The sequence below is a fragment of the Lipophrys pholis genome (assembly GCF_963383615.2).
Source record: "Lipophrys pholis genome assembly, contig: SCAFFOLD_52, whole genome shotgun sequence".
Taxonomy (NCBI): Eukaryota; Metazoa; Chordata; class Actinopteri; order Blenniiformes; family Blenniidae; genus Lipophrys; species Lipophrys pholis.
Genome location: NW_028292091.1, coordinates 1 through 21,134, shown reverse-complemented (window position 1 = coordinate 21,134; position 21,134 = coordinate 1). Strand labels below are relative to the sequence as shown.

The 21,134-nt window shown below is 51.5% G+C and overlaps 1 protein-coding gene across 1 annotated transcript in view; it reads right to left on the bottom strand.

Annotated features, from left to right (window-relative positions):
• Positions 1-21,017, bottom strand: part of LOC308128191 (titin-like) — a gene marked incomplete at its 5' end in the record, with an annotated part of 167,030 nt that extends 146,013 nt beyond the window's left edge. The window contains 24 exon segments of the mRNA XM_080493900.1: positions 29-172; positions 365-652; positions 741-1,019; positions 1,130-1,408; positions 1,540-1,818; positions 4,822-5,103; positions 5,191-5,469; positions 5,555-5,842; positions 5,931-6,209; positions 6,289-6,570; positions 6,667-6,945; positions 8,745-9,026; positions 9,184-9,750; positions 9,869-10,147; positions 11,003-15,058; positions 15,357-15,401; positions 15,708-16,229; positions 17,141-17,698; positions 18,455-18,643; positions 18,727-18,840; positions 19,577-19,861; positions 19,970-20,201; positions 20,632-20,800; positions 20,876-21,017. Coding sequence (XP_080350026.1) covers positions 29-172; positions 365-652; positions 741-1,019; positions 1,130-1,408; positions 1,540-1,818; positions 4,822-5,103; positions 5,191-5,469; positions 5,555-5,842; positions 5,931-6,209; positions 6,289-6,570; positions 6,667-6,945; positions 8,745-9,026; positions 9,184-9,750; positions 9,869-10,147; positions 11,003-15,058; positions 15,357-15,401; positions 15,708-16,229; positions 17,141-17,698; positions 18,455-18,643; positions 18,727-18,840; positions 19,577-19,861; positions 19,970-20,201; positions 20,632-20,800; positions 20,876-21,017 — 10,398 coding nt within the window.
• Positions 21,018-21,134: the final 117 nt, after the last annotated feature.

Here is a 21,134-nt window from a genome sequence, read left to right as displayed (position 1 = left end):
CCCTGCAACCAGCCCAACCAGTCCCAACCTCTTAGTCCGTTGGAGACCCCCTCACTAGAGACCCCCAGACTGGACACCCCCAGACTGGGGACCCCCATACTGGAGGTGTCCAGTCTGGGGATCCCCAGTCTGACTTCTGATTCATTCATTCCTGAACCAATGAAGCTGAACCCTGACGGACACGCCAACTCTGAACAAGCTGGAGCTTATTGGTCAAGTTCAAGATCGTAAAGTGTCTTATTCTGGTTGTCTGTCCCCCCCTCCACACACACACACACACACACACACACACACACACACACACACACAGACACACACACACACACACACACACACACAGCCATTGAACTATGAGATTTCAAACCTTTCACAATCAGAATGGCGGAGCACTGCGCCGATCCGGCCTCGTTCTTGGCGACACATTTGTATCTGCCGCCATCTTTACTATCCAGACAGCTGATCTCTAGAAAAGCCACACTTTCAAAGAAGGCGGCTTTGTGCTTCTCGTCGGGGTGGAGTTCTGCCTCGTCTTTGAACCACTGGATGCTCATGGGCAGCGAGCCGGAGAGCAGACACTCCAGGTGAGCGAACGCCCCTTTGATACCTTCGGTCTCCTTCAGCTTCCTGGTAAACGCCGGTTTAATGATCTGGTCTGTCGTACAGTTTGGAAACAGTGTTAATGTGGTGACAGAACATGAAACTGAAAACACAAACGACACGGGACCGTCGGATAAACTGACCCAGAACCGTGACAGAAGCTTCACATGCACTGCTGCCGGCGGCGTTGGACACCTGGCAGGTGTACTCGCCAGCGTCGGCGCTCTCGGTGCGGACCACCTGCAGCACCGAGCTGCTGTCTCTGCTCTGGACCTTAAACCTCAAGCCTGACTTCACTTCCTTCCCCTCCTTCATCCATCTCACTTTGAGCGGCTTGGTGCCGGAGAAGCGGCACTCCAGCCGGACCGGGTCGCCCTGCGTTACGCTGACGGACTTTGCCGGGTCGGTGATGCTCGCTGGTTCTGGGACGAGAAGAGGACGGAGGACTCAATGGCCTGGCCTGCGGCATTAGACGTGACACACAAAGCCTGAACTGGAAGCAGAAGCAGGAAGCACCACGGCGGGTACAAACCTGTCACCACCAGGGCGGCGCCACAGCGCTGAGTCCCGGCTTTGTTCTGAGCCTCACACACATATCTGCCAGCGTGGGACACCTGAGCGTTTCTCAGGGTCAGCGTGGCGACTCGTTCGTCACATGACATCTGAAAGTGCTCGTCTTCTGCCAGCTTGTGATCGTCCTTCATCCAGGAGAAGCTCAAGGGCAGAGATCCAGAACACACACACCTGAGGGTGAGTCCAGAGCCCACCATGCAGGCCTGCTCCGGCAGCTTCTCCACAAAGGAAGGGGCTTCTATTGGGGGAGAAACATGGTTCAGCTGCTGCTTTGGCGGCGACCACACCAGTCCTGCTCGTTTCACATATCCACACCTCCAGGAGAACCGGTGAGCGTGCGTTCACCGGTTCCACTGTCCTCCCACTGACCTTTCAGGGAGATCTGACAAGAACAAGACGTCTGGCCGACCTCGTTGGAGACCGTGCACCGGTACGTCCCGGCGTCGGCGGCCTCACAGTGTGAGACCTGCAGGGTCACCGTCTGGTTCTCAACACCCATCTTATGTCTCTTGTCGTTTCTCAGCGGCTTCTCGTTCAGGAAACAACTGATTTCAAAAGGCGCAGAACCTGAAACGGTTCCTTCCAAGAAAATGTCGGCTGCCTTCACAATCTCAGAGGATTCAAAAGACCTGACAAACACTGGAGGCTCTGCAGGAAGAGAGGTGACAGGTTAGATTCCCTCCAGGAAACACATGCACACTGACATCACGAACAGGAAGTTCCCTCCAGGACAAACCGTCCCACAACGTTCACACTAGTACAAACCGTCCCACAACGTTCACACTAGTACAAACCGCCCCACAACGTTCACACTAGTACAAACCGCCCCACAACGTTCACACTAGTACAAACCGTCCCACAACGTTCACACTAGTACAAACCGTCCCACAACGTTCACACTAGTACAAACCGCCCCACAACGTTCACACTAGTACAAACCGCCCCACAACGTTCACACTAGTACAAACCGTCCCACAACGTTCACACTAGTACAAACCGCCCCACAACGTTCACACTAGTACAAACCGCCCCACAACGTTCACACTAGTACAAACCGCCCCACAACGTTCACACTAGTACAAACCGTCCCACAACGTTCACACTAGTACAAACCGCCCCACAACGTTCACACTAGTACAAACCGCCCCACAACGTTCACACTAGTACAAACCGCCCCACAACGTTCACACTAGTACAAACCGCCCCACAACGTTCACACTAGTACAAACCGCCCCACAACGTTCACACTAGTACAAACCGCCCCACAACGTTCACACTAGTACAAACCGCCCCACAACGTTCACACTAGTACAAACCGCCCCACAACGTTCACACTAGTACAAACCGTCCCACAACGTTCACACTAGTACAAACCGCCCCACAACGTTCACACTAGTACAAACCGCCCCACAACGTTCACACTAGTACAAACCGCCCCACAACGTTCACACTAGTACAAACCGTCCCACAACGTTCACACTAGTACAAACCGCCCCACAACGTTCACACTAGTACAACTTTAGATTATTTTAGGCTAACTTTAGATTAGACTAATTTTAGATTATTTTAGGCTAATTTTAGATTACACTAACTTTAGATTATTTTAGGCTAACTTTAGATTAGACTAATTTTAGATTATTTTAGGCTAACTTTAGATTAGACTAATTTTAGATTATTTTAGGCTAATTTTAGATTACACTAACTTTAGATTATTTTAGGCTAACTTTAGATTAGACTAATTTTATATTATTTTAGGCTAATTTTAGATTACACTAACTTTAGATTATTTTAGGCTAACTTTAGATTAGACTAATTTTAGATTAGACTAATTTTAGATTATTTTAGGCTAATTTTAGATTAGACTAACTTTAGATTATTTTAGGCTAACTTTAGATTAGACTAACTTTAGATTATTTTAGGCTAACTTTAGATTATTTTAGGCTAATTTTAGATTAGACTAACTTTAGATTATTTTAGGCTAACTTTAGATTAGACTAATTTTAGATTATTTTAGGCTAACTTTAGATTATTTTAGGCTAACTTTAGATTAGACTAACTTTAGATTATTTTAGGCTAACTTTAGATTAGACTAACTTTAGATTATTTTAGGCTAACTTTAGATTATTTTAGGCTAACTTTAGATTAGACTAACTTTAGATTATTTTAGGCTAATTTTAGATTACACTAACTTTAGATTATTTTAGGCTAACTTTAGATTAGACTAACTTTAGATTATTTTAGACTAACTTTAGATTATTTTAGGCTAACTTTAGATTAGACTAACTTTAGATTATTTTAGGCTAACTTTAGATTATTTTAGGCTAACTTTAGATTATTTTAGGCTAACTTTAGATTAGACTAACTTTAGATTATTTTAGGCTAACTTTAGATTATTTTAGGCTAATTTTAGATTAGACCAACTTTAGATTATTTTAGGCTAACTTTAGATTAGACTAACTTTAGATTATTTTAGGCTAACTTTAGATTAGACCAACTTTAGATTATTTTAGGCTAACTTTAGATTAGACTAACTTTAGATTATTTTAGGCTAACTTTAGATTATTTTAGGCTAATTTTAGATTAGACTAACTTTAGATTATTTTAGGCTAATTTTAGATTATTTTAGACTAACTTTAGATTATTTTAGGCTAACTTTAGATTAGACTAACTTTAGATTATTTTAGGCTAACTTTAGATTATTTTAGGCTAACTTTAGATTATTTTAGGCTAACTTTAGATTAGACTAACTTTAGATTATTTTAGGCTAACTTTAGATTATTTTAGGCTAACTTTAGATTAGACTAACTTTAGATTATTTTAGACTAACTTTAGATTATTTTAGGCTAACTTTAGATTAGACTAACTTTAGATTATTTTAGGCTAACTTTAGATTATTTTAGGCTAACTTTAGATTATTTTAGGCTAACTTTAGATTAGACTAACTTTAGATTATTTTAGGCTAACTTTAGATTATTTTAGGCTAATTTTAGATTAGACCAACTTTAGATTATTTTAGGCTAACTTTAGATTAGACTAACTTTAGATTATTTTAGGCTAACTTTAGATTAGACCAACTTTAGATTATTTTAGGCTAACTTTAGATTAGACTAACTTTAGATTATTTTAGGCTAACTTTAGATTATTTTAGGCTAATTTTAGATTAGACTAACTTTAGATTATTTTAGGCTAATTTTAGATTATTTTAGACTAACTTTAGATTATTTTAGGCTAACTTTAGATTAGACTAACTTTAGATTATTTTAGGCTAACTTTAGATTATTTTAGGCTAACTTTAGATTAGACTAACTTTAGATTATTTTAGGCTAACTTTAGATTAGACTAACTTTAGATTATTTTAGGCTAACTTTAGATTATTTTAGGCTAACTTTAGATTAGACTAACTTTAGATTAGTTTAGGCTAACTTTACATTGATTTAGCCTGATTTTAGATTATCTTAAACCAACTTTAGATTGATTTCAGACTAAGCTCTTGTTGATCTTAGACTAACTGTAACTCGATGTGGGTCAGGTTTAAGACTACGTTGGACGACCTTTAAAGGACCTCCGGGATCAGACCTGACACCCAGCGGTGGACAGTTCGTGTCTTCAGACAGATTATGAAAAAGGAGATTTCTGACCGACAGAACGAACCTTTGACTGACACCGAGCTGCTGCTCTGGTCTCTGCCGGCCTCGCTTGACGCCACACACACATATTCTCCACTGTCCTCTACAGAACAGTCCTCTACCTCCAGAGTGGCTACCGAGCCGTCGAAGGTCATGGTGTGTCTCTGGTCGGAAACGACCTGCGAGCCGTTTATGAACCATGTAATGCTAATCACGGGCGTGCCTTGCACTTTGCAGGACAGCCTGAGAGGCAGTCCGGCTTTCAGCTGCTGTGAAGGCTCAAGCTTCATTGTGAATGCTGGGGCTTCTGTAAATGAACAGGAAGAATGACAGTGTAAACAGGAAGCAGTGGAAGGCAACAGCACTTGGGTGAGAAGAAGAGTGAAAGCAGCACCTTTGACGAAGAGGAGCACAGTGCGGTCCACTTTGCCGGCGTCGTTAGAAACCTGGCAGGTGTACCGGGCAGAGTCGTCGGGTTTGACAGAGTGAAGCTCTAACGAGCTGGAAGAGGCGTCTTTCTTTATGAAACATTTGCCTCCAGTGAAAATCTCTTTCTCCTCTCGGAACCATTTAATGAGCATCGGAGCCGAGCCCACAAACTCTGATCTCATGACCACGTCGGATCCGGGTGAAACATCCTGGGACTCTGGTTTCACCGTGAAGGACGGAGGTTCTGGAGTCATTTGGAAAGAAATACAGCAGAAGAGTTGAGATCCTGTCAAAAGCCAGAGTTGATGTTAATGTGGAGCTCCGCTGACCTTTGACCGACAAGGTGCCACTACTTTCTTTCTGCCCTGCGTCATTGGAGGCGCGGCACATATAGACTCCTCCATCACCCTGATCCAGGCCTGTGATGGTGACGGAGGCTCGACTCTCATTGAATTCAATATTGTATCTGTTGTCACTGCGGATTTCTTTGTTGTCTTTGTACCATGAGACCACGATGGGCTGTGATCCGGTGAGTCTGCATTCCAACGTAACGTCACTACCGACGGTGGCGTCCGCCTTCTTTAGGGATTTGGTAAAAGATGGCGGAACGGCTCGATCTGTGCGGAGACATAAGCCAAGGATTAAACCATCACGGAGGACTGGGTTGTACATGGGAGGATGGGACATGTTTCCAGTGAAACTAACCGATCACGGTAACTGAGCAGGTGCATTGGTCTTTGCCGACTTTATTGGACAGCTCCATGGCGTACTCCGAGGTGTCGCCTTTGTCTGCTGACAGAATCTTTAAGGCGGCGATATTCTCCTTCACAGTCATCTTATATTTCCGCCCGCTGATCATCTCTTTCCCGTCTTTAAACCACTTGACTTTCAGCTCGGGGCTTCCGGAGATGGTACACTCCAGCGTGGCCGCCTCGCCGGCGGTCACGCTGATGGACGTTGCTTTCTCTACAATCCTCGCAGGTTCTAAAATACAATACCAGACTCAGCAGGGTGCTACAGGAGAGCTGTGGCTCAGATTCTTTAAGGAGGAATGTGCTCTGACCTTGAATGGTTAAGACAGCGTCACATTTCTGCTGCCCCGCCTCATTGGCTGCTACACACGTGTACCTGCCGCCATGTTCTAGCTGGACGGAGGAGAACAAGATGGCGGCCAGGTTGTTCTCGAATGTCATCTTGATGTTGGAATCGTCGTCTCTGAGCAGCTCAGAGTCTTTCATCCATTTCACAGTGATCGGAGCCGAACCCTTCACAGTTCCCTGAAGCTTCACTGTGTTTCCCAAGATGGCTGTGGTACTGTCGAATCTCTTAGAGAACGTCGGTGGTTCTGAAATAACCGGACAGGAATCGTCACCACCAGCCAATTGGAGAACAGGCGCCACAGGGAAAGCTCACTGGACTGCTTCTATTCTGCTTCACCAACCTTTCTGTTTCAGGCCGGACTTGGAAGTTACCGAACCAACCTCATTGGAAATGGTACACTCGTACTCGCCAGCATCTGCGCTCTCAAAGGACTGGATCTCCAGAGCGGCCAGCGCCCCCTGTGAAATGATCCGGTGCTTCTTATCGCCACTCAGTCGCTTCTTATCCTTTTTCCAAGACACTTCGAACGGAACCGAGCCTGAAACCTCACACTCCAGAACGGCCACGGAGCCTCGCATGGCCTCCATGGACAGAAGCTCCTTCCTGAAGAACGGAGGCTCTACAGAGGGACACACAGCTGGTGAGACCCCAACATCTGGACTGAACATCTGGACTGAACGTCTGGACTGAACGTCTGGACTGAACGACAGAACATCTGGACTGAACGTCTGGACTGAACGTCTGGACTGAACGTCTGGACTGAACGACTAAACATCTGGACTGAACGTCTGGACTGAACGTCTGGACTGAACGTCTGGACTGAACGACTGAACGTCTGGACTGAACGTCTGGACTGAACGACTGGACTGAACGACTGAACGTCTGGACTGAACGTCTGGACTGAACGTCTGGACTGAACGACTGAACATCTGGACTGAACATCTGGACTGAACGTCTGGACTGAACGTCTGGACTGAAGGACTGAACGTCTGGACTGAACGACTGAACATCTGGACTGAACATCTGGACTGAACGTCTGGACTGAACGTCTGGATTGAACGTCTGGACTGAACGTCTGGACTGAACGACTGAACATCTGGACTGAACGTCTGGACTGAACGACTGGACTGAACATCTGGACTGAACGTCTGGACTGAACGACTGAACGTCTGGAATGAACGTCTGAACATCTGGACTAAACATCTGGACTGAACGACTGAACGTCTGGACTGAGCTTCTAAACTGAACGTCTGGACTGAACGACTGGACTGAACGACTGAACGTCTGTACTGAACGTCTGGACTGAACGTCTGTACTGAACGTCTGGACTGAACGTCTGGACTGAACGACTGAACGTGTGGACTGAATGTCTGTACTGAACGTGTGGACTGAACGACTGAACGTCTGGACTGAACGTCTGGACTGAACGTCTGGACTGAACGTCTGGACTGAACGTCTGGACTGAACGACTGAACGTCTGGACTGAACGTCTGTACTGAACGTGTGGACTGAACGTCTTTACTGAACGTCTTTACTGAACGTCTGTACTGAACGACTGAACGTCTGGACTGAACGTCTGTACTGAACGTCTGGACTGAACATCTGGACTGAACGTCTGGACTGAACGACTGAACGTCTGGACTGAGCTTCTAAACTGAACGTCTGGACTGAACGTGTGGACTGAACGTCTGTACTGAACGTCTGGACTGAACGACTGAACGTCTGGACTGAACGTCTGTACTGAACGTGTGGACTGAACGTCTGGACTGAACGTCTGGACTGAACATCTGGACTGAACGTCTGGACTGAACGACTGAACGTCCGGACTGAACATCTGGACTGAACGTCTGGACTGAACGACTGAACGTCCGGACTGAACATCTGGACTGAACATCTGGACTGAACATCTGTACTGAACATCTGTACTGAACATCTGGACTGAACGACTGAACATCTGGACTGAACGTCTGGACTGAATGTCTGGACTGAAGGACTGAACATCTGGACTGAACATCTGGACTGAACATCTGGACTGAACATCTGGACTGGACGACTGAACATCTGGACTGAACGTCTGGACTGAACGTCTGGACTGAACATCTGGACTGAAGGACTGAACATCTGGACTGAACATCTGGACTGAACATCTGGACTGGACGACTGAACATCTGGACTGAACGTCTGGACTGAACGTCTGGACTGAACGTCTGGACTGAAGGACTGAACATCTGGACTGAACATCTGGACTCCTCCACTGCAGGGTCTGTTAATGAAATCTGCTGCTGCCAGACTGCACTAAGACCTGTTCTGAGGTCTGTGGGACCTGATCTGGTCTGAGCTCTGGACCATGTCCAGCTGAAGACTGAATGGGTTTGGTTCAGTTGACACGGTGTACCAACGGTTCTGGACTGTGCCGACCTTTCACTGTGACTCTGGTGCTGCAGATCTCGCTACCAGAGTCATTGACAGCCTCGCAGGTGTAGTTCCCTCCGTCACTCAGTGTGACATCCTGGATCTCCAGCGTGGAAACGCCGCCCTTGGTGGTGACGGTGCTCCGGCCGCCGGCGCTCAGCGGGCCGTCGTTGAAGAACCAACTGCATTGGAGTTCTGGAGATCCGGTGACGGTGCACTGTAGTCGGGCGTTGCTGCCCTGCCGCCACACCGTGGAGGCCTCCAGCTTCTTCACAAAGACTGGCGGCTCTGGAGAGGCGAGCAGTTACAGGAGGCACGGTGAAGGTCAGTACAAGGTCAATAACAACAAGGCAGTGGTGAAAGAGGACAGCTTCTGCTGCACAGGAACCACAGAACATCACACATAGACTCTCCACTGGCCTCCGCCACCAGCACATTCTCTTACCTTGGACTTTCACCGAGGTGGAGCAGAGCGCACTGCCGGCCTCGTTGGTCGCCGTGCACACATAATCCCCACAATCCTTCAGTGTGGTCTTTGGGATATCAAGAGTGACCACCTTCACCTCAAAAGACAGCTTACAGTCGGGCGACTGGTGAACTCTCCGGCCGTCTCTGGTCCAGGCCACGGTCACTCCGGTGTCCTCGTCCACCTGACACTCCAGGTGCAGAGGACTTCCCACCACAGCTGCCACCGGGCACAGCGGCCTCACAAAGTGCGGCTTATCAACCACACGCAGCTCGGCGCCACACTCGGCCGTCCCAACAGTGTTGGACGCCTTGCACACATATCGGCCCCCGTCGGCCGTTTCCAGCCCGCTGATCTCAAGAGTGTGCTTATTCTTTTCACAAGAGGTGTGGAAGCGTGTGGGCATGACGGGCAGCGGCTGCTCGTCCTTGAACCAGAGCACCGTGAGCGGGGCGGAGCCCGCTATCACACTGTGCATCACTGCCCTCTTCCCCACAAAGCCTATCTGAGGCTCCGGCTTAGTGACAAACACAGGGGGGGCCTTCTCTGGGGGTTGGAGAGAGACAGAGTTAGTGGAGCTCCAGTCCACCAGCAGAGACGACTCCTACTGGACCAGCTGTCCAGACTCCACCGGGGGACACCAGGAGCCGCGTCATGTGCTTACCTGTCACGCTTAGGGTGGCGGAGCACTCCTCGGCACCATGCTGATTGGACGCCCGGCAGGAGTACTGTCCACTGTCCTCCCTCACGGGGCTCAGCAGCTCCAGATATGACGTCTGGGAGCGGCTGATGATGCGGTACTTATCGCCCTCTCTGATTGGCTGGCCATCCTTGAACCACTTGAAGTTCACGTTGGGAGCGTCCTCCGTCTCACACTCCAACTTTGCCACGTGGCCAATGGTGACATCCATTGGGGCGAGGCGGCGCCGGAACACCGGCTTCACTGCAGAGACAGCACAGGGACAGGGTGAGTCTGGGGGGTTGGGGGTGGGGGGGTGGGGGGGGTGGGGGGGGTGGGGGGTGCACAGCCATATAGCCTGTGGAGAAGAGGAGGAGGCAGAGGAGCAGGAGAAGGAGGAAGAGGAAGAGCAGGTGGAGGTGCAAGGGAAGGAAGAGGAGCAGGAGGAGGAGAAAGAGAAAGAGCAGGAGGAGGAGGAAGAGCAGGAGGAGGTGCAGGAGGAAGAGGAGGAGGAGTAGGAGAAAGAGGAAGAGCAGGAGGAGGAAGAGGAGGAGGAGGAGGAGGAGGAGGAGAAAGCATGCAGAGAACGGGGATGATTACTGATGGAGGTTTGTGCAGATGTGCAGTCAGATGTTGAGGCTCTTTGGAAGGAAACAGGAAGTGACGATGTCACTGCTGGAGGAGAAAACTTCAAACCAACACATCAGGCTGCACCAAGTTATCAACCTTCACTCTTTAAATAGTATTAAAGAGATTTAGAAGAAAAGCTGATTCAAACAAAAGCCGTTGACTGGTCAGTAACATCGGTCAGTAACTGTCAGTAACTCTCAGTGACCGAGGTCAGCTGGTCAGCTGGTCAGTGATGTCAGTAACTGTCAGTGATGTAGGTCAGCTGGTCAGCTGGTCAGTGATGTCAGTGATGTCAGTGATGCAGGTCAGCTGGTCAGTGATGTCAGTGACGTAGGTCAGCTGGTCAGTGATGTCAGTGACGTAGGTCAGCTGGTCAGGCGGTCGCTGGTTCAGGCTGATTGGTGGGTGGTGGTTTGAAGTGTCTCTTCCAGCAGCAGGTGAAGTTAGTTGATGATGATGATGATGTTGAAGAATCGTTCATCATCAAACCTCGTGGGACCAGCGTGAGCCTCGAGGAGCTGGCCATCTTGCCGGCTTGGTTCTGGGCCTCGAGGACATACTGCCCCTCATGCCGCTCCGTCACTCTGTGGATAACTAGCGTGTACGTGTCGCGGTCTTTGGAACACTTGAACTCGTTGCCAGACGTCAGCAGCCGCCCATTGAAGAACCAGCTGACGTTCCTCACAGACTTTATGGTCGCAGTAAAAACTGCGTTTCCGTCTTTCTCAGCACAAACGTCCTCCAGAGGACTGGTGAAAACCGGGTAGTCCGTCAGACCATCAGAGGACTCGCTGATCATAATGGCTTCAGACAGAAACTCCTCCTGAGTTTCTCTGTGGACGAAGACATCCACACATGGTGCCACTGAGGTCTGAGCCGACACCACCACGGTGGTCTGACTCTGCTGGCGGACCTCCTGGAACTCTGTCTGACTCTGCTGGCAGACCTCCTGGAACTCTGTCTGACTCTGCTGTCGGACCTCCTGGAACTCTGTCTGACTCTGCTGGCGGACCTCCTGGAACTCTGTCTGACTCTGCTGGCAGACCTCCTGGAACTCTGTCTGACTCTGCAGTCGGACCTCCTGGAACTCTGTCTGACTCTGCTGTCGGACCTCCTGGAACTCTGTCTGACTCTGCTGTCGGACCTCCTGGAACTCTGTCTGACTCTGCTGGCGGACCTCCTGGAACTCTGTCTGACTCTGCTGTCGGACCTCCTGGAACTCTGTCTGACTCTGCTGGCGGACCTCCTGGAACTCTGTCTGACTCTGCAGTCGGACCTCCTGGAACTCTGTCTGACTCTGCTGGCAGACCTCCTGGAACTCTGTCTGACTCTGCTGGCGGACCTCCTGGAACTCTGTCTGACTCTGAAGCGTGGCGCTCTGGAATGGAGCCCCGGCTTCGGTCCTGATGACTGCAGACTGAGACGCCACGGCAGAAAACCCAGCGGTACTCTCTGCCACCACCACAGAGTCCACCACAGAGGACAGCAACTCTCTGGAGGGCGCCAGTCGGACCCGCGCCCTCTGCGGGGGTTCGACCTGCAGCATCCCCGGCCGCTCGGACGATAGACTCTGCTGCTCCTGGGAAACCAGAGCATGTAGCGCCACCTGCAGCTCGGCTCGCAGGTCAGCCTTCTGAGGGTATTCACCTTGAAAGCACAGCGAGATCTCCAGAGGAGCTCCGGGGGACGTGACCAGGTACGTACATGTGGCCATTCTGGGCTGCCTCTGGACCTTCACCTCCTGAACCTGCACTGTGTGCAGAAGTCCCACAACGTCAGCCAGGAGAACCGGCTGGTCACTGGCCACAGCCGACAGCAGGGCGTCTCGGAGCTGATGCCTGACGCTCAGGACAGACGGTTTGGGGACGGTAATGATGAAGTGGAGCTCTTTGGGCAGAGTCTGAGAATCCTGAGACTCGTGGATGAAGAGCGTTTCTCCAGGCTGCTCCCTGGTTTTCACTGTTGAGCGCACAGATTCCTGGATTTCAGTCGACTTCTCCCCCAACATCACCCGCTTTTCCTCCAGCAGCACCGACTGCCTGACAGACTGTCCCTCCTGGATCTGGACGGCAAAGTCCTGCTCAGCAGCTTCGAGGACAGTGCAGCTTTCAGTAGCGACAGCCTTCTCTTCTATGGAAATGGGCTTTTTCTGGATCTTTGGCTCCAGTTTCACGTCAGTTTCAAACTTGTGGAGAGTTTCTAAGCTGGTGGTGTGACCCTCCTCCAGAGTCTCAGTCTCTGTGACATTCAAGGGCTGCATGAGGTTCCAGAAGTCCTCCTTCTTCACCAGAGCTCGTTGTCTCCTGACGTCAGCCTCTAATGGGGTCTCCTTCGGCAGCTGCAGGGGCTGAGAGGATACGCCGAGGAGGCAGGAAACTCTGGCCTCAGTGCGTAGCTGTGGCTCCACACCAGCCACCGACACATCAAGATCTTTGTGAAAATCTGCCACGGCGGGTCTTCTCTCCTCTGAAGTCGCTGCATGCCTACGAGCTTTCTCCTGCCTCTGCACTGCCACCTGCTGGTCTGGTGTGGTGACAGAGAGAACACTCTCCTTAGGTAGAACCGGCAGAGACTGGACGGACTGCAGGTACTTTGTCGGTCGTGTCTCTTTCACTGGCTGAGTGGAGGTGGCGTCGGTCTTGGCGGTGAACTGGTGGGTCTCCTCACAGACCACCGACCTCTGCTCATCTCGAGTCACCACATGCAGCAGCGTGGGACTCGTCCGAGCATCGGCACGCACCGCGGCGGGGGTCTCGCTGCTGAATCGCCCTTCAGACTGTAAGACATCCTGATCGCTGATGACCTGCAGGCTGAGCAGTCGCTCTGCTTCACGCTGAGGCTGCAGACTGACCGAGGCGGCGATGCTCGGCACCTGCCCCACTTGACCGGCCTGCAGTTCAAACCTCTCCTCGCTGGTCACAACACTTTTAAAAACCCTGTCTTTACAGGGTGTGACCTGGTCCTGCTCTGATCGTTGAACGTCGAGCCTCTGCTCTTTCGATAAAACGACCTGGCTCTCTACTACCGGTGCTGTCGCTGGTTCCGGCTGCTCTTTATGGACCAGGGGCTGAATGGCTGCGTCTGGAGCTGCCAGAGGCTCTGAGTGTTGCTCAGTGAGCATCAGCTGACCTGCCGACTGAGCCGAGTACAAGATCTTTACGCCCTCCGTCACTCTGAAGCTCCTCTCCTCTCCCGGTCTGTGAAGCTCATCTGACGTCTCGTCCAGGATGGAAAGAGCCGATTCCACCAGGTGACCGCCGACTGGCTGCGGTGGCTCACTGGTGATGAGCATCTGCTCTGGTGTCCTGTACTTCAAGGCCTCGGCTCTCACGGTGGAGAGTGGCAGGACCTCCTCGGACGTGGCCGCCGTCAGCTTAGACTGCTGCTCTTTGGCGAACTGGAGTTCGACGACCTCGGGGCTGAGGATTCGCTCAGAGTGCTGCTCGGTGAACTTCTGTTTCTCGTGGGTGGACGATAAGAAAGCGGCCAGGTGAAGCTGTTTGGCAGGAAGAACCGAGACGTGAGGGGGACGGCAGGGCGCCATACAGACCCTCTCCTGGATCTCATGTGCCTGCAGTACCGCAGCCTGCTGCGGGAGGCGCTCTCGCTGCACAGTGGCAGCAGAGACATGGAGCTCCTCCAGGGTTTCCACCTCTTCACTGGGGATAATCTGACGGTCCTGGGTGCTGATGGTATAAATCATCTGATCGGACCGAGTGCGCTCTTGGCCCAGTCTGGACTCTCTGGTCTGCTCGGTCATGGAGATCTTCAGACTTTGAGTTTTGTGGACGATCTCCTCCTGAGGCTGGTCTCTGAGCACCAGCAGCTCTGCGGTACACGAAGCCTCGCCGTACGGGTTGGAGGCCTTACAGGTGTACACACCGCTGTGCTCCTGTTTGATACCCTTAATGTTGAAGTAGCCCGACCCGTCCGGGTTGTTCACCATGATGCAGAACCCGCCGGGTTGGATGTGGATACTGCCTCGGAGCCACTGGACCTGAGGAAGTGGCTCTCCGGCCACTTTGTACCTGAAGAACACCTGACTGCCCTCGAATGGCTGAACAGGTTCGATCGTTTTGACGAACTCTGGAGGTTTCCCGAGCGCTTCTGCTTTGGGCTCCTTCACCTGGACGTGCAGGTAGGAAGAGCATGTGGACTGGCCGAACCTGTTGCTGACCGTACACGAGTACTCGCCCTCAGCCTCGCGGTGAACCCGGTTAACAATGAGACTGTACTCGTCTCGCTCCTGAGCGAGAGTGTACTGGGCCGAGTCGGACACCGTCTGCCCATTGTGGGTCCACCGGATGGCGGGCGGTGGGAAGCTGGACACCTGCACTGTGAAGGTTGCAGTTTCCCCGACAGTTGCAGTTACTGGAGAAAGTTGGCTGAGGAAGAGCGGCTTTTCTATTTTCTTCCCCAAAGAGCTGGAGAAGCTTTTTGGTTCTGGCTGGAGTTCAAGTGTTCTGCTTGTGTGTGATGACTTTAGGCTGGTGGAGAACGACTCCTGGCTTTCTTCTGTCGTCAGGACGCTTGAGCTAGAGAAGGCTGAGTGGACGACATCGTAACGTCAGAGCAACAACAAGCACACCGAGCACGACACTGGCAACACGTCCAGTTAGACATCAACCCTGCATCAGACAGACAGTCCAGCATCAGACAGACAGACAGACAGTCCAGCATCAGACAGACAGACAGTCCAGCATCAGACAGACAGACAGACAGTCCAGCATCAGACAGACACATGAAACATCCCACTGGATAACCAGAGACAAACACAGGACACATAGAAGAACTGACACATGAAACCTAAACTGAAGACATGTAGGAGGGTGTAGATATTTACCCGTCATCTTCTGCAGAGATGCAGCCCCCAGACCTTCTGCTGGAACTGCGGACACACAAACATTGAAATGTTAGAGAACAGGAGCAGGAGGAGCAGGAGGAGCAGGAGGAGCAGGAGGTGGAGCAGGAGGTGGAGCAGGAGGTGGAGCACCCCGAAAGGCTGTGAACTCTGGTGCACTGTGTCGACACTCTGAATGGCTGAGTGAGCTTTAGTGTGTAGCACATCTGGAAAGAGGAGGAGCAGGAGGAGGATGAGGAGCAGGAAGAGGAGCAAGAGGAGGAGGATGAAGAGCAGGAGGAGGAACAAGAGGAGCAGGAGCAGGGGGAGCAGGAGTGTCATGCAGATGCCAACCTTTGCGGACTGAGCTGCACTCAGCCTCCACAGAGCTCCTGGAGCTCTGCAGGTGGAGGCTCCGCAGGTGGAGGCCCCCGTGTGTGCTGCACAGGGCACTCTGCAGGTGGAGGCTCCGCAGGTGGAGGCCCCCATGTGTGCTGCACAGGGGGCCGTCGAGCTTGACGGAGGAACAAAATGAGTCCTCCACACTCAACCGCTCACACAGCCATATGACAAACGGGGCGGTGAGCCCTCTCGTAACGCAAAGCGCCGCCGCCCGGCCCTGCGGCGCCGCCCGGCCCTGCGGCGCGGGGCGCAGCCGGATCAGGAAGTCCGGGCCGCGGCTGCGCTCCGTGTCGGGGAAACGCAGGCTCAGCAGGCTGCGCTGCATCTCGGGCTGCGGCCCCGACTTTTCCTCGCCGCCCAGCTTGTAGTGAGTTCTGGCGGGGGGCGTGGCCCGGCCCGCCCCGTCCACCCCGCGGTCTGCGCGCACAGACAGGGAGGGGGCGGGGCTTTCTGCTGTGACGCGAGCTTCTTGAGCTGGGTAAGGAGAGTTAGGGACAGTTAGTTTCAGACCGTCACAGGAGGAAGAGCCTCTGGCCGCAGGAAGACCGACACAGGCCCCGCCCACCACCACAGCCAACTACTGACTGACCGCCCAGAAACACCAACGCCGGGTCAGACCACTCCCACAAAGGAGCGTTTTTGTTTGAAAGGATGAATATATCATCACTTCCTGTCAGACAAAAAAATCTTTTTTCAATTCCTTTTCAGGAATGATAATCAGACATATGAGGTGTGCGTATATTTTAAACATTTAAAAATTATACATTTTGCATAAATATATTTCATTCTATGATTTAATTATTTATTATCATCAAATGGTGTATATATTTTTGGATACGTGTGTGTGTATGTATATGGTCTGTGAATGTACAAGATGCTTGAAAATCACATCCCTGAAATTAATAAAAACAAAATAGAATAAAAAAGTTTATTTTCTGAGTGTTTTGCTGCTCAGTCATTCCTCTTTACTGTGTATATTACTTCTGTAGCTGTGTTCTATCCTCCATGTTGTAGTCCTTTATACCTTTGTTAGATGAGTTGATGTACTGGGATAAAACTCTGAGTTAAAGGTCACGATGATTGACAGTTGTTCTGACCGTAGTGATGGTCTGTGATTGGTGGGTGTGGTTGGTGGGTGGGGCCTCAGTGTTTTGGCCTCACTGCAGCCCGTCAGGAGTGCAGTTGTCCATCTTTCTGCGGCTCTGGGGCGGAACACTGAAGGTCAGTGGAATGACGGATGAGGTTAGTGAGGTGGGAGGAGCTTAACCAGATGGTTACTGGAGTCCAGATTACAGGTTACTGCCTGCCTGCCGGGAGGGGTGGGGGTGGGGGTGGGGTGGGATGGACCTGATGGAGGACAGACTGGTAAAAAGAGAAAGAGTCACCACCTTCTACAGTGAGCCGGGCGGAGGAGCTGCTCCGCCCGTGGCGGTTTGTGGCGGTGCAGCAGTAGGTTCCCTGGTCCGCTGCGCCTGCAGTGTGGATGAGCAGCGACAGCATGGCGCCGCTCTGGGAGCTCCTCACCCGCTCCGACTCCACCACGCCGTCGCCGTCGTGCTCCCACGCCACGCCGGTGAGTGGCGAACCACCGAAGGAGCAGTTGAACGCGGCCGCCTCCCCGCTCCTCACTCGGACGTCGCTCATCTCCATCAGCAGCCAGGGGACGGCCTCCAGACTTGAACCGCTGGCCGTCTGAACGGGCAGCACGGCGCTCTCGGAGAGCGTGTGGGTAAAGTGGAGTGCGTGCGAGCTGAAGCTCTGCGTGAACGCCTCCGCCCTGGCGTTCGCCGCGCTAGCTAAGGCTGTTTCATCTGGGCAGTGAAAAGAGTAGAGGAGAGAAGTGAGCGCCAGCGGTCCGCTTCCTGTGTCGGAGCAGAGCAGCGCCCCCCACAGGCGACTGGCTGCCGTGACTCCCTCCCACTTCACCACAGACTCGCTCAGCCCTGAAACACTCCCAGTTTGTGACATCATCAGAGAGCGACCATCTAACGACCCGTCGCACGAAGACCCCAGATTACCTCAAACTCGATTAACCTGTAATCTCCTTTCTTCTCTAAAGTACAGGAACATGCCGTTTAATCTCAGATTCATGTTCAGTAGTTTACTCACGTTTAAGTTCAGATTTATCTTCAGTATATTAACACATTTATTTTAAGGTTTAATAAATTGTTCAAGGTCGTAGAGACTTTCAGTTTGACTGAGAAGAAGAGAGGACAGGGAGTTGAAAAAAGAAAGATGCTGAAGAAAAAAGAGTCTTGATGCTGAAACCGTTCCTCTTTGCTCTGTGGTCTGGCTGCAGACTGATGGTCGCACCTCCTCAGTTACTCTTGCTGGAATTCGTTTGGGCTCTCAACGAGCATCTGTCAAGTCTTTGTGTGACTCGGTCTGTGAAACAATCTGAGGGACACCTGAAGGTGCCAGGAGCTGGTCTCCACCAGAGCGAGGACCTTAACTTCAGGCTCCACCAGAGCGAGGACCTTAACTTCAGGCTCCACCAGAGCGAGGACCTTAACTTCAGGCTCCACCAGAGCGAGGACCTTAACTTCAGGCTCCACCAGAGCGAGGACCTTAACTTCAGGCTCCACCAGAGCGAGGACCTTAACTTCAGGCTCCACCAGAGCGAGGACCTTAACTTCAGGCTCCACCAGAGCGAGGACCTTAACTTCAGGCTCCACCACACAAACCACTGCCAGACTCACCGTCGAGGTGCAACGTGGCCGAACACGTGACCATTCCCGCCGGGTTGGAGGCCACGCAGGAGTACTCTCCTGCATGTCCCGGCAGGACTCTGGAGATGTCCAGCTTGAAGGTGTCCCCGTGCTGAGACATCCTGAAGAGGTCAGACTGCCTGACCTCTCTGTCATCACAGAACCAGGAAACCTGCACATCTGGACACAAAGCATTCACACGTCACAAAAGACGGAAGACCCAGCGCGTCCTTGAACACAGTCCAATGTGCCGGAGACTTTACCTTGCCCAGAGACGGTACACTGGAACTGGGTAGGACTTCCCTCTGAAGCCAGGACGTCTCTGAGTGGCGATGTGAGGACTGGAGCTGACCCCAGAGACACCACCACCTCTGGCACTGCAACACCCATGGAAAACCCTGTCAGAACCCCTGAGCTGCGCAAACATCCAACAAACCAGGCTGCAGGAGGAACATTCAGCCAATCAGGAACGTTGATCCTCTACTGCTGGCAGCCCGGCCTCACTGGACCCACTGGAGACACACTGGACACACACTGGAGACACACTGGAGAGACACTGGAAGCACACTGGAAGCACACTGGATGCACACTGGTGAAACACTGGAGGCACACTGGAGGAACACTGGAGACACACTGCAGACACACTGGAGACACACTGGGCACACACTGGAGACACACTGGAGAGACACTGGAAGCACACTGGAAGCACACTGGATGCACACTGGTGAAACACTGGAGACACACTGGAGGAACACTGGAGAAACACTGGAGACACTGGGGATACTGGACACACACTGGAGACACTGGGGACACTAGAGACACACTGGAGACACTGGAGAGACACTGCATACACACTGGAGACACACTGGAGACACTGGGGATACTGGACACACACTGGAGACACTGGAAAGACACTGGGGACACTAGAGACACACTGGAGACACTGGAGAGACACTGCATACACACTGGAGACACACTGGAGAGACACTGCATACGCATTGGAGACACACACTGGAAGCACATTAGAGACACATTGGAGGCACTGGGGACACTGGAGACACACTGGACACACACTGGAATAGGAGTAATAATAATCCTAATAATATTCTGTACCTTCCACAGTGAGGAGGGCGGAGCTCATCGCCTCGCCGAAATCGTTTTTGGCCTGGCAGCTGTAAATGCCGCAGTCCTCGGGGAAGACCTCCAGTAGCAGCAGTGTATGCTCTTTGTCGTCATGGAGGATTTTGCACTTCTGGCTGGTGTAGAGAACCAGAGAGTCCTTGAACCAGGACACCTGAGGCGGCGGCAGGCCGCTCACCTGAGCCGAGAACCGAGCCGAGCGACCCGACATGGCTGTCAATGCCTGCATGTGACGAACGATCTGAGGAGACTCTGGCACTGAAACAAGACCGGGACAACCTCGTCAGATTGCAAAGAGACACGAGAAGACACCAGGAGGTCGAACACAAACCAAAACCAACAGGTTCTACTTGAACAGTGACTCACGTCGGACATGGAGGTTCATTGTGCTGCGGTTCTTGCCAGCTAAGAAGGCGTACTCCCCGGCATCGCTGCGGTACGTCTCAGAGATTGTGAGCCGGTGGAGCCGCCGGATGGTCGCATAGGTGAAGCGTTCTTCCACAGAGAACTGGATCTCCACCCCGTTCCTCATCCACCGTCCTTCCACATCGTCCTCACTCACTTCAAACTCAAAGGTTGCTCTTTGTTTCTCCACAACCTGCAAAAACAGACCATCGGGTTTGGGTTCCAGAATCCCCAGCACCTCCCAGAATCCTCTGCCAGAACTGGCTCCGGTGGACCGGACAGTACCAGGAGGACGACCGACGGACAGGCAATGAGCCCCCCCGGGTTTAGGTCCACTTTAGATTCAGGAGATCTCAATTAAATGGTTGCTTAGAAAAGATGGTGTGAATAAATGAATAGATGAATAATAAATTAAAAGCAGTAAGAGTAAAAATGTTGTCGGCAGCTGCTGAAAGGAGCTAAAAAGTTACTTGTAATCTAACCCTAACCCTACTTTTAGAAACAAGTAATCAGTAAAGTAACTAAGTCACTTTTTAAAGAAGGAACTATTAATCAGTAATTGGATTACTTTTTCAAGGTAACTGTGGTAACACTGTTGGTGATGGAGAAGAGCCTGAACTCACTGTCACGTCTCTGCCGACCGGCTCAGAGATCCGGATGTCTCGTCCTTCAACCGACAGGCGGCCCTTGGACATGCTGGACCCGGCCACCGCCGTGTATTCACCAGCATCAGCAAAGCGAACCGATGGCAGGACGAGACGGTGCGCAAACTGATCGGAGGACATTTTATATCTGCAGGAGAAGCACAGACAGTCAAGTTCTCGCTCTGCAGACGAAAGGGTCCAACATTCCAGGCTGTCGCTCTACCTGTCGGACGTCTCCAGCTCCTGGCCGTCCTTCATCCACATCACCTGGACATTTGGTTCTGACACTTCACACTCAAACGTAGCCCTCTTCTTCTCAGTGATCTTCAGGTCCTTCAGGTGTTTGGTGAAATCAACAACACGAGCTGCACCACAAACAAACTTCCTTCACTGATCCACGAACCTCGACACAGAAAGAAGTCCCTCAGAGCAACTTAAGATCTGAATCATTGAGTTCTCCACATGGTCACAAGGACCTGGTT